This window comes from Monodon monoceros, unplaced genomic scaffold (assembly GCF_005190385.1).
Source record: "Monodon monoceros isolate NGI ecotype Baffin Bay Population unplaced genomic scaffold, NGI_Narwhal_1 Super_Scaffold_2, whole genome shotgun sequence".
Taxonomy (NCBI): Eukaryota; Metazoa; Chordata; class Mammalia; order Artiodactyla; family Monodontidae; genus Monodon; species Monodon monoceros.
Genome location: NW_021703776.1, coordinates 102174245 through 102188585, shown reverse-complemented (window position 1 = coordinate 102188585; position 14341 = coordinate 102174245). Strand labels below are relative to the sequence as shown.

The window sequence follows — 14341 nt, the reverse complement described above, 5'->3', positions numbered from 1 at the left end:
CGCCCCCGGGGCACAGAGGGAAGCCCTTCCTCCAGAGGGATGCGGGTGGAGGTGTGGCCTCTGCTCGGGGACAGAGGTGCGCATTCAGAAGGGGCAGCTTGCTGTGGGAGTGCAGGGGCCGTGGGCGCTGAGCCGAGGCTAGGGGCGGGGCACAGAGGCAGGGAGAGCAGCTCAGGTGAGGGGCCGCAGGTCAGAGCGCAGGTGTGGCAGCAGCTGGGAGCAGGACCAGGGCTGAGGCACACACAGATCAGGAAAGCCCGAGACACCGCCTGGAAACTTCCAGATCTCAGCCATAAGGTGTTGAGGAGACATCCAGGCTTTCTTAGCTGAGACCGTAGACTTGTAGTTTAGGAAGATTACTTTTTTAAAAAAAGAAAAGCACTTTTCCCCAGTTATAAAATTAATGCTCTTGAAAATTTGGAAAATACAGAAAAGTATTAAAATTAAAATGTCCCCATAATCCTGTCACCACTAGGTAACTATCATTAACATTTTGCTGTGGAAAGAGCATTCTTAATTATGCCGATACAGATTCATTGAATGAGCTGGTTCGCGCGTTCAGTCATTTAACCCAAACGTACGCCGATGAAGAATCTGGTTCTCAGAGGTTTTCCGACTTGCTCTTAGCTGGAGTTCGGAGGCCCTGTGTCCATTCCAGGCCTCCCTTCTTCCCGATGTGATGTTCTTTCCACAGCAACTTCCTGTGCCCTGTTGAGACCCGGGCCAGGATCCAGGCCAGCAGGGTACAGGACTAGAGTTACTGCAGTCAGTGAAATAAAAATAATACCTAACTGATGGGTGGCCAGTCTTTGTGATAAAGCCATATCTAGATTATGGGTTTTCCTTCATTTTAAATAAAGATTATATAATGATTCATTAGAGTAATCTGTATTACCGTGTAATTAAATCTCACCTCCAAAGGCTGCAGGATGTAAATGTTTTTGTGAAAGTCTCTAAGAAAAATAACATCTTCTGATCCAGTATCCTGAAATGTGACACTGACTTACTAAATTAAAGAGAGAGAAGATAATGATTTTTCAGGTGATTTTATAAAATTAGTGTGTTCTTGTTAGTATTCACAGAGTAGTATGGAATGCAAAATAATTTCTAGGAATATTTGTGAAGTGGATGAGAGTAGCTATAGAATGTTAGATTTTTGGCCGGCTGAATAATGGCAGTTAACAAGGAAAAAACATGCTATTTGTCAACACTTTAAAAAAATTAACTTGAGACAAAGTTCAGAAGTCTTAACCATAATTCACAGTTTATAATAAGTTATGTAGAAAAAAGTTGACTTAGAGGATTATCTTAGGATTAACACCTTTATTTTTCTTAAATGTTTCTTTTGTCTTTGAGACGCTAAAATTTATTTTTTAGTAATTACGTTTGGTAGTAACCGCCCTTAGAGAAGCAGTCTAGAGCAGTGGGAAAATACAGCTTGGAGCCGGGTCTGGGTTTCCAGTTACTAGCTGTCATTTCTGTGAGTGTGCACCCCACCACCGGGTCACGGGGACTAGGGGTGGACGCGGAGCCCTTGGCACAGTTCCTGGCACATAGGAGGCAGGCAATAAATGGTAGCTCGTCGGTTGTTGTAGTGAAACCTGTTGTACCACGTGAGCCGTTACATCTGGAGTCTCCACTTCATCGCTCAGCAAGCATAAGAATTGTTCCTTTTATGCTTGCCTTATTTTCTGTGTGTTTGATACTTACGTTTTCCCCTGAGCTTACGCACCACTGTATTTTTACCTTTTATTTTATCCATTTCATAGTTAGTATTTGTTATCCATTGATTATTAAGGAGTTCCTTAAATATGATTTTGGTACTATTGTATGTAAACATTTAAAAAATGACACAGGTGCAAGATGGAATGGTGTACTAGTTCTTTTTCCTATCATTTTTGTTATAGAACGAAATAATCCTCCATTCAATCTCTGGAGTGTGGATATAAGTATTTTTCAGTTTACTTGGTGACAAGGCAAAAAAAGTGACGATTATAAAACTCACGATAGGAGTAAAAGTTTTTATTATAACAAGCAAATAGCTAGAAGCTCATCTGTTTTCCCCACTAATACCCTTAGGTTAATTTCATTCAGTAAGGGAGAAAGTAGATAAAGCAAAATTGTTATGATGTCACAGTGTATTTTAATCATAAAGTGAGCAAGTAGGTAAGCAGAGGTGGAGCCTCCTGATGCAAGCTTGCTTTCTGGTTCCTGCCAGGTGTCCCCTGAGGACAGAAGCGCCCTGTGGGCTATGCTCACCTTCCATGGCGGGGGCTGCCAGCTGACTCTCGACAAGAAGTGCACGCACCTGGTTGTTCCAGAACCAAAGGGGGTAAGTGTCCCATGTACGTTCTCCTTTTGAATGTCATTTAAGTATTCCCAGTAATCAGATATCTTCTTTGAACTTCGTTTAAATTAACTGGATTCCGTTTTACAAAAGCTGATAACATTAATTTATATTATTTGTACACAGCTTCATTCCACAAAGGATGTGAGAGGATTATAAATTTTGTTTTGAGCCAGATGTGACTTTTAAAGACAAAGAAATTTGGGTTGATTTCATGTTGAAAATAGGACAGTTTTTTGAATCTCTAAGAGTTTCCTTCCACGTCCACTGGAGCTTCGGTTCGTTTTTGTGAAAGTACGTGTTGGTCCTCTCCGCAGTCTTTTTAAGAGGCCTGTACTGAGGATAACTATAAGCCTGCATTCGGTGAAGTTCTCAGTGTACTGTCCTTCTTAATAATCTGGAATATTTAAAACTGCGTTTATCTCCTTAAGCACGGGACTCCTCTCTCTAAGCACTGGAGGGCCGTAGGGCTCTGGGGGTCCCAGGTGGGGTCCCAGGTCGCCAGCATCAGCCTCCCGGGACTTGTTAGAACCGCAGTCTGTCCAGCCCGCCCCAGACCTAGTAAATCAGAACCTGCCAGGGAAGGGGGAGCCCGGGGAGCCTGAGGCACGTGAAGTTTGAGAACGACCGTTGTGTGGAAATCAAGCTTTTTTCCTTCCGTGAACAATTATTTATAAATTTGAGAATTAAGTCTATTTATAGTAGGGAAAGCCTTTTGACTAGCTAACGTTTCCACGTGTCAGTCATTAGCTCCTTTTTTTGTTGCCTTCAGTCTGAGTCAGCGCTGTGTATGTTTCGCCCGAGTGCCACTGACTCACAGGAAGGGTGGGAGGCGTGTGGCCGGGCCTGGGCGCGGGGGGTGTGGAAAGCTGACGCCCCCCCTGCCAAGAGGGTCCCTTTCTAGGGCGTCTGGAGCAGAGGTGGCCCATAAATGCGTGCCGTTCATCATGTTCATTTCCCGACAAGAAAATAACCTGTTAGCCCATGAGTTTGCTTGTAACTTAGTAAGCTGCACAGTCCGAGGGGAGACTCTGAAAATTTGAGGTGAGTCTTAAAATCTACTTGAGTAAAAAAAATTATATTTTACGTAACAATTTAAGAGATAAGTAGTATGCTTTGGTTAAATAGTGTAGGGTTTCTTTTTATATCAGTATTCATTTATGGCTAAAAATAAGTCGTTGGATTTTAGGTAGCTAGTTTAAGGGGAATGGAGTCTTTATAACTTTTGAAACTATGAGTGAATACTTCTGAAGAGTCAAATTATAAATGAGGCAGTGTGTGAATGGAGTGCATTTGTCAAACAGACTAGCTGACTGCACACAAAAAATAAATGGCATGTTTAAAACGAATTCTTTTTTTTTGCATTTTTTGATAAATTAATGGAGAAAATATATAAATGGCATGATGAAACTATCCTTTGTATTCTTGAATTTTTTAAATGTTTTAAATTGAGAAGAATGAAGGAATTTCATAACAATCAATAGAAAACCAAAGTAGGTTGATTAGTCTTTGGAGGAGGGAGCTGGTTTCTGGGTGTAAATCCTCCCCCCTGCTGAAGGGTGAAGGTGGGGCTGGGGAGAGACCCTGGGATCCTCCAGCCCGGCCCCCTGCCAACAGCAGGAAGTGGATCTAGTGTAGGGCCCCAATTATGTGTTCATCTCCCTTTCCCTCGGGCGTTCCTTTCTTTCCGCCCTCTACCCCCCAAGAGCGCCCTCTGCCTGCCTGTCAGCGCCCCTGCCCAGTGTCCCCAGCTCACTGCTCCCACCAGACCCTGCCAGACCCTGCCAGACCCTGCCGTCCAGCGAGGCCTCCCTGCCCTGTGCCCACGGGACTTCACGCTGGGTTTCTGTTGTATTCCTGTTGTGCATGTTTAACTTCCGTCCAGAACTAAGTCAGAAGCCTCACTAGGTCAGAGAATTGTTGCGGCCTTTGTGTCTTAGGTAGAATGAGCTCGATAAACACTCGCCCACCTGACTGAGGAGCGTCCCCATGCTCCCAGGACTGCCCGTGGCCCTGAAGGTGCCCCGTCCTCAGTGACACTTTGCACAGAGCAGCAGTCAGTGACAACCAGATTGGACGGCAGGCCGCCTAGCGTTCCTGAGAGTCTCTCGTAGGATTCCTAGCTGTGCGTAGCATTACCCGAAGTTGCCTTTGTAAAAGCTAATTTGGCAGACCTGAGGCCGACCTAAGACCATTGACACATGGTTCGTTGTGTCGCGTGTTCTCTATCTAAAAGGGGTGTGAGCTTCTCCTCTGGGTAAAGTGGCAACAACAGGAGCTGTGTCCCTCTCCTAAAGTTCTTGCTTCGAGTGCGTACTTCTAGGAAATCTGATAAAACTTGCGGTTTTGTTTCCGTGTGTGTTTGTGCTTCGCCCGCAGGAGAAATATGAATGTGCTTTAAAGAGAGCAAGCATTAAAATCGTGACGCCCGACTGGGTCCTGGATTGCATATCTGAGAAGACTAAGAAGGACGAAGCCCTTTACCATCCTCGTCTCGTCGTTTATGAGGAGGAAGAGGAGGAGGAGAACGAGGAACCGGAGTCCCCGGAGGAGGCCAGCGCGGAGGAGAGGTCCAGCCCCGCCAGCTCTCAGGACGGCTCCCCCTCGGGCGGCCAGCAGCTCTCACCCAAGTCGAACGCTGAAAAATCCAAAGGGGAATTGATGTTTGACGATTCTTCAGATTCGTCACCGGAAAAACAAGAGAGAAATTTAAACTGGACGCCCGCGGAGGTCCCGCAATTAGCGGCAGCGAAGCGCAGGCTGCCTCCTGGCCAGGAGCCCGGGTTAATTAACTTGTGTGCCAATGTGCCGCCCGTCCCAGGGAACGTCCTGCCCCCCGAGGTCCGCGGTAATTTAATGGCTTCAGGACAAAGCCTCCAGAGTTCCGAAAGGTCAGAGATGATAGCCGCTTGGAGTCCAGCTGTGCGGACCTTGCGAAATATCACTAATAATGCTGACATTCAGCAGATCAACCGGCCGGCCAACGTAGCACACGTAAGTCACTCTTTAAAAAAACAAAGATTTAAATACTGGATTTTACAGCCTTTTCAAATATTTATTTTATTGTCTTCTGCTTCTTCAGGACAAGTAACTTACAAGCAGTATCTATTTGTCTGAGAGCACGTCCCACGGTCTTTATCTGTGTATACGTACACGTGTACGTATTTCAGTGTCATAAATGCCGTGTACGAGAGGGTGACGGCGGGCACGTAGTTGGAGGCCTGACTGCTGAGTTGGCACCAGGACGCCAGTGGCGGGCGCTGCCCCCGGAAACGGCTTCCACGCTTGCTCGGTTTCATTAGCGGTGGCAGCAAAGAGGAGCCTGCAGGCTGCCAGCTGTTCCTTGTTTGCTTATACCGAACTCCACGGTAGACAAGTAGCGTAACATAAATTAATTCACTCGTTGACGGAGCCTTAATTTTAATTTACAGTTTTGTGATTGGAGCCTGTTGGTACAGGATGGACCTTGAAAGTTGTCGTAAACGTTTTTCACGTGAAGACGGAGAGGAAGTCGTCCGTGTGGTGTGGGCCCGTCTGCGTATCTGGGGCCCCGGAGGCAAGATGGTGAATGAGACAGACGGGCCCCGCCCTCCTTGCAGGTGGAGCAGGCCGACAGTCAGCATAGGTGTTCGGAAGGCAGTAATAAGGGGTCGTGTACTATGAGGGCCGCTGGGGGAGGAGGCCCCTTAAATTAAGCGGAGACTCAACTGCAGGCGGCCCTGGGCAGAACTGAGGGCAGAGTTGTGGGTGAAGGGGCAGCGGCTGTGAAGACCCCGCAGTAGGCGTGACCTTGCTGTGTTCCAAGGCAGCGGTCCCCAACCTTTCTGGCACCAGGGACCGGTTTTTCCGCGGGCGGATGGGGGTGGGGAGGGATGGTGCAGGCAGTGACACAGGCGACGACGGGCAGCGGGCAGCGGCAGGTGAGGCTTCGCCGCCCACCCGCCACTCACCTCCTGCTGTGCGGCCTGGTTTCTGACCGGGGGGTGGGGGGTGGGGACCCCTGTTCTAAGGGAGGAAAGTCATTGAGACTTGAACTTAGGTGAGTGGGTGGAGATTGACATGTAGAGTCTTGTCTTCCATGTAAGGAGCCACTGGGGGGATCTCGTCGGGGTGGGCAAGTAGCTACTTCTTATTACGAGTCGCAGCACCACAGTCGAGTCTGATGGCGGGGGAGGTTTTTAAGAGTCTTTATTGCTTAAAGATGCAAGGAAAAGCGCTCTTCCTCCCCTCCCTCGGCTTCAGCAGTGACCAGTTTGATCGTGCCTGGTCCTCGAGACGCCGGAGGGGTGGCATCCCGAGAAAGGCGGGCAGGGTGTGTGGGGAGAGACGGGGCTCAGGGGCTTCGGGGACAAGATTCCAACAGTCGACACGAGATTCTGGGAAGACGTTACCGCAGCCGGTTCAGAGCCAGTGTAAGTTGACGACCCCAGCTTGGGCCGTCAGCCAGCATGAGCACAGTGGGGCCTGGCCCAGGCAGGGAGGGGGCCGCGGAGAGCAGCCCCGCGGCGACGGGTACCTGGCAGCCCGGAAGGGAAAGCAGTTTGGGGTGCGGTGGCTTTGGTGATAAAGGCGGAGAGTGAGGTCACGCACCAGTCACTGACGGGCCGCGTTCCGCTCAACACGTTTAGTTTGGCCCAGATAATTTAAATTTGATTTGTTTGCCCAAATCGTGAGATTCTCTGTGACGATGGGGTTTCCGGGCTGTCTTGAGAAGTGGATGGTGTCGTAGAACGGAGCTGGCATCTGAAGTCTGAACGGTGCCCGTCCTTCATGGCCGAGCAGCAGCTGCGCCCTGTGGACTGGGGCTCCATCTGTGTGCTCACTTCCCACACCCCAGCCTTCCCGAACTCCATCCCGTCATGCTTTGTGTTAATCCCTCTGGTCGTGGAGGTGAGTTTGAGTCTGAAGGGGGATTGGCAGCAAGAGGCTGAGGGAATGAGGACGAGGTCCCTGAGATGAGGTGGTCAGAGAATGGCAGGGCCAGGCCTCGCCCGATGGTGTCACCAAGGCTCAGGGAGAAGGTGGAGCCCAGGAAAGAGTGGGCGCATCTGTGGGCGCCTGGGCCTGCGTGTCAGCACCCAGCTCCGCAGGGGCCTCGCGGAGAGCGAGGAGGTGGTCAGAAGCCGGAGTACGCGGGGCGGGCGGGACGCGGACGCCAGGCCAGAGGCAGAGCGCGGAGGGGAGATCAGAAATTGGGGGCGTGGGGAGGCTGGAGGGCCAGCCGGTCTGGAGAGGCGACCTGGGCTGTTCAGGGGGCCTGCCCTGCTGGCAGGCGGAGACCCACGTGGGCGCTGGGAGGATGGAGGAGCCGGTGTGCAAAGCCTCTTCCCCCATCCTCAGCTGAGGAACGAGGAGCAGCGGGAACAGGACGGAAGTGCGGAGCTGTCCGTTCACTGGAGGGTAGAAGGCACTGCTGGTCAGTGACTGGGCGTGTCTACTGGATTCCGCATTTTTCAAATACAGTGGATGTTGACTTAAATCCCAAGTTGCCTCCATTTGGATGTAGAGGTAAACTCATCTCATTGGAAATGGAAATGCTGACTACACCGGGGCGGGGGGGGGGGGGGGGGGGCGTATCTCTGCCTTTGCGTCGTCCTGCAGGTCGGACCTCCGCAGAAGACGGACCTGATCTACTCAGCCGCGTGCAGAGGTGGGACCAGTTCTAGCGAGGGAATGGTTTTGATCACTAACGAGAACGCTTGCGAAGAGGTCCGAGGGTTCTTAAGCAGTGTCAGGACACTGGGCCACTTTGCTGCTAGATGGGAAGAAAATGAACCTTTGAAACTTTAGAAATAAAAGATTTGGTTTAAAATTAGATCGGGGTTGAGGAAACATAACAACCATCAAACTCCTGGGTTTTTTTGGTTTTTTTTTTGTTTCTTTGCGGTACGCGGGCCTCTCACCGTTGTGGCCTCTCCCGTTGCGGAGCACAGGCTCCGGACGCGCAGGCTCAGCGGCCATGGCTCACGGGCCCAGCCGCTCCGCGGCATGTGGGATCTTCCCGGACCGGGGCACGAACCCGTGTCCCCTGCATCGGCAGGCGGACTCTCAACCACTGCGCCACCAGGGAAGCCCCAAACTCCTGTTTAAATTGCAAATTTCTGGTGGTTAGGAGCCATGTGGTGTGTATCATGCTGTTTTATAAAAATGTTGTGGCTGTCAGTATTAAGTAGTTTAAGTAAGGACTGTGGCAACTATGAGGGAAAAATTCAAAGTTGACGTTCACTAAAAATTGTCGTTGGCAGTGTGGCGAATTGTGTGCTCAAGCAGTTAAGAGTCTTTTTCTTTGATTCTTCAGGACTAACATAGGTTCTCGGCCAGAGGCAGATCAGAGGGTTGAACAAGCCATGTGATGAGTGTGCAAGGTGTTCTAAGGGGCACCTCACACCCCCTGGCCTGCCGGGCTGCCTGCTCCCCAGCCAGGCTGGCCAGGTGCATGCACGGCTTCCCAGGCCATTGTCCACCTCTCAGCCTGGCTGGGCTCTTGCCAGTGTGTCTCTGTCTGCTCTGAGTTGCCCTCCTGTTGCGTCCTGGCCTCCCCCAGCCCCTTCAGAACATGGTCAACCACGGAAGGGGCCTCCAGCTGAGTCCTGGCCCCGGGCGTTCCTGCCGGCCCACCTGACGCCACCAGGAGCTCCCCTGGCCTGGGGAGCGGCAGTCAGGTCAGCCCTGTTCGTGATGGCAGACAGGCAGGCTGTATCGGATCTACCTAGGCTTTTACTTCTGGGGGTGAAAGAGTAACATACGTACAAGAGTTTAAATTTTAATGGTACCACAGGCTGTAAAGTGATGGTAACTCCCTCCCACCCCTGACCCCGTGACCCCTATGCCAGACCAGTGTCCTTTGTGTGGGCTCGTGGCCCATCTGCGGTACGCGGGCCTCTCACTGTTGCGGCCTCTCCCGTTGCAGAGCACAGGCTCCGGACGCGCAGGCTCAGCGGCCATGGCTCACGGGCCCAGCCGCTCCGCGGCACGTGGGATCCTCCCGGACCGGGGCACGGACCCGCGTGTCCTGCATTGGCAGGCGGACCCTCAACCACTGCGCCACCAGGGAAGCCCCTGCTGCTTTTTTATGGAAAAGTCAGCGTCCCAAATGCTCTTCTGTATACTTGGGCAGGGTATGTGGTGGGGTTCGTTTCTCCCTCCACTTTACTGGGTATTTTTTAACACTTGCGTAGGGAAGAATTAGTCATCCTGTTGATTACAAACGTGTTGAAAACTTTTTTTCCTGCTCAGAGCTCAACTTGAGGAGTTTTCAAAGTACCCAAAGAGTCTCCTTATAGAGATGTCTTACCTATAGGCTGATTTCAAAGACAGATGTACTCAAACCCTTGAGGTTAACTTATTTCAATTTTAATTATTTCACCACTAAATCCAAAGTCTGTTACTCTTGCAAATTATATAACCTTTATGTTTTGGAGTCTGTTTTAAGTGAAAGAGATACGTCAAAAACATATTTGAGATTTTTGTATAGGTTTGGTTTATGTGAAAGTTGCATTTCTGGAGTTTTATTTAAATGACAAGGATGTTTTTAATAGGGATAAATTGTATCGATTGACTTTTGGTAAAATCTGTTTGTTACTGGCTTCCTTGACTATGAGAAGTTGGCTTCCAATTTTTCTCACTTGAGCATGTTGGGAAAATTCATTGTATGACACGTTTCTTTTGTTACATCCAGCGCTGCGCAGGGTAGTAAAATGACGTGGCGATCTGACGCTCAGCGAGCTGGTGTCTCCTGGTCCCGGTCCGGCCCCTTCCCGCCTTGCAGCTTGTTCAGCTCTCAGGCCGACTCCTGTCCCTGGGGGGGAGGGTGAGCTCAACCCCAGCTGGCTGGCGGCAGGGTTCTCTAGCTTGAGGTGTTCTGTCCCACGTGCGGAGCTCCCGTCACCTCTGAGGAAGGCGAGTGTACCAGCTGTGCTGAGGGCCTCTCGGCTGGGGGAAGGTCGACCACGCAAGCAAAACTAGTGCTGGTGTCTCTTCCGTCCCTCGTTCGTGTGGCAGAGCAGGACGACCGCAGACGCGAGGGGCCGGCGGCTGCTCTCCAGGGTCACCTGTGTCCCGTCCTTCACAGGTCTTTGCGTCCTCCTCTGCCGGACCCCTTGCTCCTATGGGAAGTGGCAGCTGTGGGAAGGGAGGCTTGGGTCAGGCTCTCCGGCTGCCGGTGCCTTCGTGGCCGGGCAGGAGGGGGCCCCGGAGGGACAAGGCCGCGCCCTGGGGCCGGCGAGGTCATTGTGGCCGAACACCCGTCCTTCTGCTCTAGAGCACATCGGCCACTTGAGCTTGTGTGGGTCAACTTTCACTCATTAGCTTGTTCCGCGTCACTTAGGTTAGTTTCACATTTTGGTGAAAATGTCTCACAATATGAACTTATTTGCTTCGCGGAGACTGGTGATGCTTGGTGCACAGGAGACAGCGGCAGCTGTGTTTGCACTGTCGCCAGCGAACGTCTGGCTGACGGCATGTAGGGTGTGCTGTCGCCCTCCTGCTGAGCTGCTGACGACCCCCTCGCCTGATTTCTGTTTCCAGATCTTACAGTCCCTCGCAGCTCCGACAAAGACCTTCGAGCCGCAGGTGAACCACAGCCAGCAGAGCCATGCGAACGCAGCGCTGCTCAGCCAGGCGAAAGTGACCCCGGAGTCACATCTGTCACCGCCGGCCCCGCCGTCCGTCCTGCACCTGCCGCCCCAGCAGGCCCTGCAGCTCCAGCAGCAGCCTTACCCGCCGCCGCCGCCGCATCCGTTTCGGCCGCCGCCGCAGGCCCCCCAGCCTCAGTTACCCCCGCAGCAGCAGGCACTGCAGCACCAGCTCGCACACTTGCAGCAGCTCCAGCGCCTGCACCAGCAGCAGATGCAAACGCAGGCGCCCCAGGCCCCGCCGTGCCAGCCGCAGCGCCAGCTGTTCGGACACGACCCAGCAGTAGAGAGTTAGTAATGTGGCTTCTTCCTTCTTTTTCTCCCAAAAGTCCTGTACTTACTTGGAGAGTGTTTGCAGGTAGGGTAAGGATTCATGCCAAAATAACTCTTGGAAAACAGGGAACGGGGGTCTCGTTACCTAACAAAGGATATAGTTAGGAGGACGGAACAGTTAGATTTCTTTTGTACTTTGGGACGCCATACCCTGAAGTGAACAGTGGCGTCCATAGAACATCAGGCTGCCGCAGGGACCAACTCGGGATGCTCAGTGCCCAGGCAGGAACCGTTGGTTTCGTGTTCTCAGTCACTTAACGTAGACAGGTGAGCAACTATGTTTGCAGCAGTGTGCCAGAGGTCCTCACCGTACTGGTGGATACATGATGGTCAAGCGTGACTCGCTTCACGCATTCATATTGAACTCTGCAAAATGAGCTTGTTTATGTTTTGTGCACACATTCATGCGTTTGGGACTTTAATGTGTATGATTCTATTCTAGTTCCAGAAGAAGGCTTCTTACTGGGATGTGTGTTTGCAGTTGCGGATTATCCAGAGCAGATGTCTGACAAACAGCTGCTGGCCACATGGAAAAGGGTAAGGTTACTGAGATACATATACATATACGTACACACATACATATAATATCTGAAGGTGTTATGGGCATTTTTATTAACACCCCCCGGGACCTTGGGCAGATCCGCTGTTTGGGCTTCAGTTTTCCAAACTGTAAGGGGAAAAGGTTGGACTTTCTCATTCTTAAGATTATTTTCAGTCCTGAAATTCTGAGTGGCACGGATGACTTGTATATAACCAGGGGTGTGGGAAGAAGATGGGGTTTTGGTGCTCTCGGGTCGGGACCCTGGACTTATACGTAGCTGTGTCATCTCTGTTCTCCAAAGGCGAGTGGTTGGAAGGGACCGCAGAGTCCTCTAGCCCAGGTGTGGAACTGAGTCCGTTGATTGATTTATTAGTTTGCACAGTGGCCTTTAAAGAAAAGGAAAAGTAAACACTTTCTCTTGCAGTGCCACAAATCAAAATTGAGCCCAGTTTTCTTTAAAAACATGAGTTTGTGTGCTTCAGATGCGTCTTCAGTGGGCTTCCCTGCAAGCACTGTTGGTGTTTAAGCCCCCGCCATGTGCCAGGCAGTTTCAGACCTAGGGAGCGCTGGTGACTGAACAGGAGCGAGGAAACCGTGAGACGGCTGGAGGAGCAGCCGCACGCTCAGGTGACGGTGAGCAGCACGTTGGGTGCTGGAGAGCCTGGAGAAAGGCGCTAGCCGGGGCGGGTGCTTGTTAAGCAGAGGACCCCGTCTGCGAGGCCGAGGCCGAGTAAGAGTTCAGGGGAGGGAGGGGTCCCGGTGGAGAGAGTGGCATCGGCAGGGCCGCGGAAGGGGCGCGGCAGCGGGAGAGCACGCTCCTGGGGCCGGGGTTAGGGTTGGGGTCCGGGAATCACGGAGGGCCGGAGACCAAGGCCAGGCCGTCCCTTCCAAGACCCAACTTACCTGGCGCGTTGTAGGAAGCGGAGTTTGCTCCCCATCGTCTTGAGAGCGTGTGGAGCGTGGGCAGGTGCGCGTGTGGCCGTGAGATGTTGGGCACGGAAGGCCGGGGCGGCGGCTGGGCTGGGGCTTGGTTGGGAAGCACTGAGCACCCGAAGGAGGGCAGTCACCAGGGGCGGGGGAGGGGCGCCTGTTTGAGAGTTACAGCGGCGGGCGTTGTGTGTAATTAAGTATGGAAGTGTAGGGGTAATGATAGTTAGAAACTATCCTGAAAACAAAGTAGAACAAAATTCAGAGATACGAAGAGGTTTGCTTTCAGTTTTGGGGGTTTTGTTTTTGTTTGTCAGTTAAAGGGTTAGTCCGAGAGGTCCAAAATTAAATCCTAGAAGTTTGGGAACAGAGCAAATGAAGGCAAGAAAGTTGAAAGAAGGTCGCTTATAACTGAAGGGCGTTTCTGCAGATTGAAAGGAGAGAAGAGGGCGCTGTTCGGGCCGCCGTGAAGGTGCAGCGTGTGAGGGGTGCCCGGGCTCAGGGCTTGAGGACACGTACCAGTGGGACCTGGGCGGGCGTCTGGCTCTCAGAGGCAGCCCGTGATGCCATATCCAGTCCGGCAGTCAAATGGGACTGTGAGATGAAGATATTTTCAGACTCCCCCAGTCAGAAACTGTGCCTGCCGTGTGCCGTGCCACCCAAGAGGAGGGTGTGGCCAAGGGTGGGGCTTGACCCAGAGATGGAAAGGGATTCCGAGGGTGAGGGTGCAGGGCAGTCCAGACAGGCGTGAGAGCTGGTGGAGAGGCACCAGCCAGCAGCGGAGCAGGGGGCGGCGTCCGGGAGGGACGGCACGGGGTGGAGGAGACAGGTCGCTGGAGGGGCTGGACCGTGTTAAGCGGAGGTGACACTGCGTTCATCTTCTGTTGCTGTGTGACGACTCCCCCGAGACTCAGTGACTTGAAACAACAGACACTTGCTACCCCGTGGTTCCTGTGTGGGCTGGAAGTCCTGAAGCAGCTCGGCGGGTGGCTAGAGCCCTGGCCCCCAGGAGGCTGCATCTGAGGGCTCTGCTGGGCTGCAGGAACCGCTTAGAATGCCGCCCCCACGGCTCTTGGGGGGCCCCACCCCCCCCCGCCCCGGGCCTCTCCAGGGAGCGCATCCGCTCAGCATGGCGCCGACTCCCCCGTGGCTTTGCTGAGGCCGCATGCCATCGCCTGGCGCGCTCTGTTGGTCTGGCCCACGCTCCAGGCCGAGTCCAGCCCTGGCCCCTGGAGGGAGGAGGGTCAGGTGACATGCTTTTGAGCCAGCACGTTGCATTTCTTTGAAGAGTCTGGGAAAGAAATAGTGAAAGGTACGTGGAAAGCTGAGAAAAAGACAGGTGAGAAGGAGGGGAATGAGACATTTGTTAACAACCAGGGAAAGCAAAAGTTAGTAGCAGAAAGGAACTTCGTCCCGGTGTGCCCTGATAGACCAGGTGGTGAGCCGTACTGTATTAAATCCCAAAGGCTGATTGAAATAGGGACTGTGATAGAACCAAATTAGGAATGTGCACGTGTGTGTGTGTGTGTGTGTGTGTGTGTGTGTGTGTGTGTGTGTGTG

General features: G+C 52.2%; 1 protein-coding gene across 8 annotated transcripts in view; it reads left to right on the top strand.

Moving 5' to 3' along the window:
- PAXIP1 (PAX interacting protein 1) overlaps positions 1-14341 on the top strand; it is a 47701-nt gene that overhangs the window by 14405 nt on the left and 18955 nt on the right. For all 8 annotated transcript variants that reach the window (XM_029233333.1, XM_029233335.1, XM_029233332.1 and 5 more), the window contains 4 exons: positions 2219-2332; positions 4727-5341; positions 10874-11270; positions 11756-11850. In XM_029233333.1, the coding sequence (XP_029089166.1) occupies positions 2219-2332; positions 4727-5341; positions 10874-11270; positions 11756-11850 (1221 nt within the window). The remainder of the gene's footprint in view (positions 1-2218; positions 2333-4726; positions 5342-10873; positions 11271-11755; positions 11851-14341) is intronic.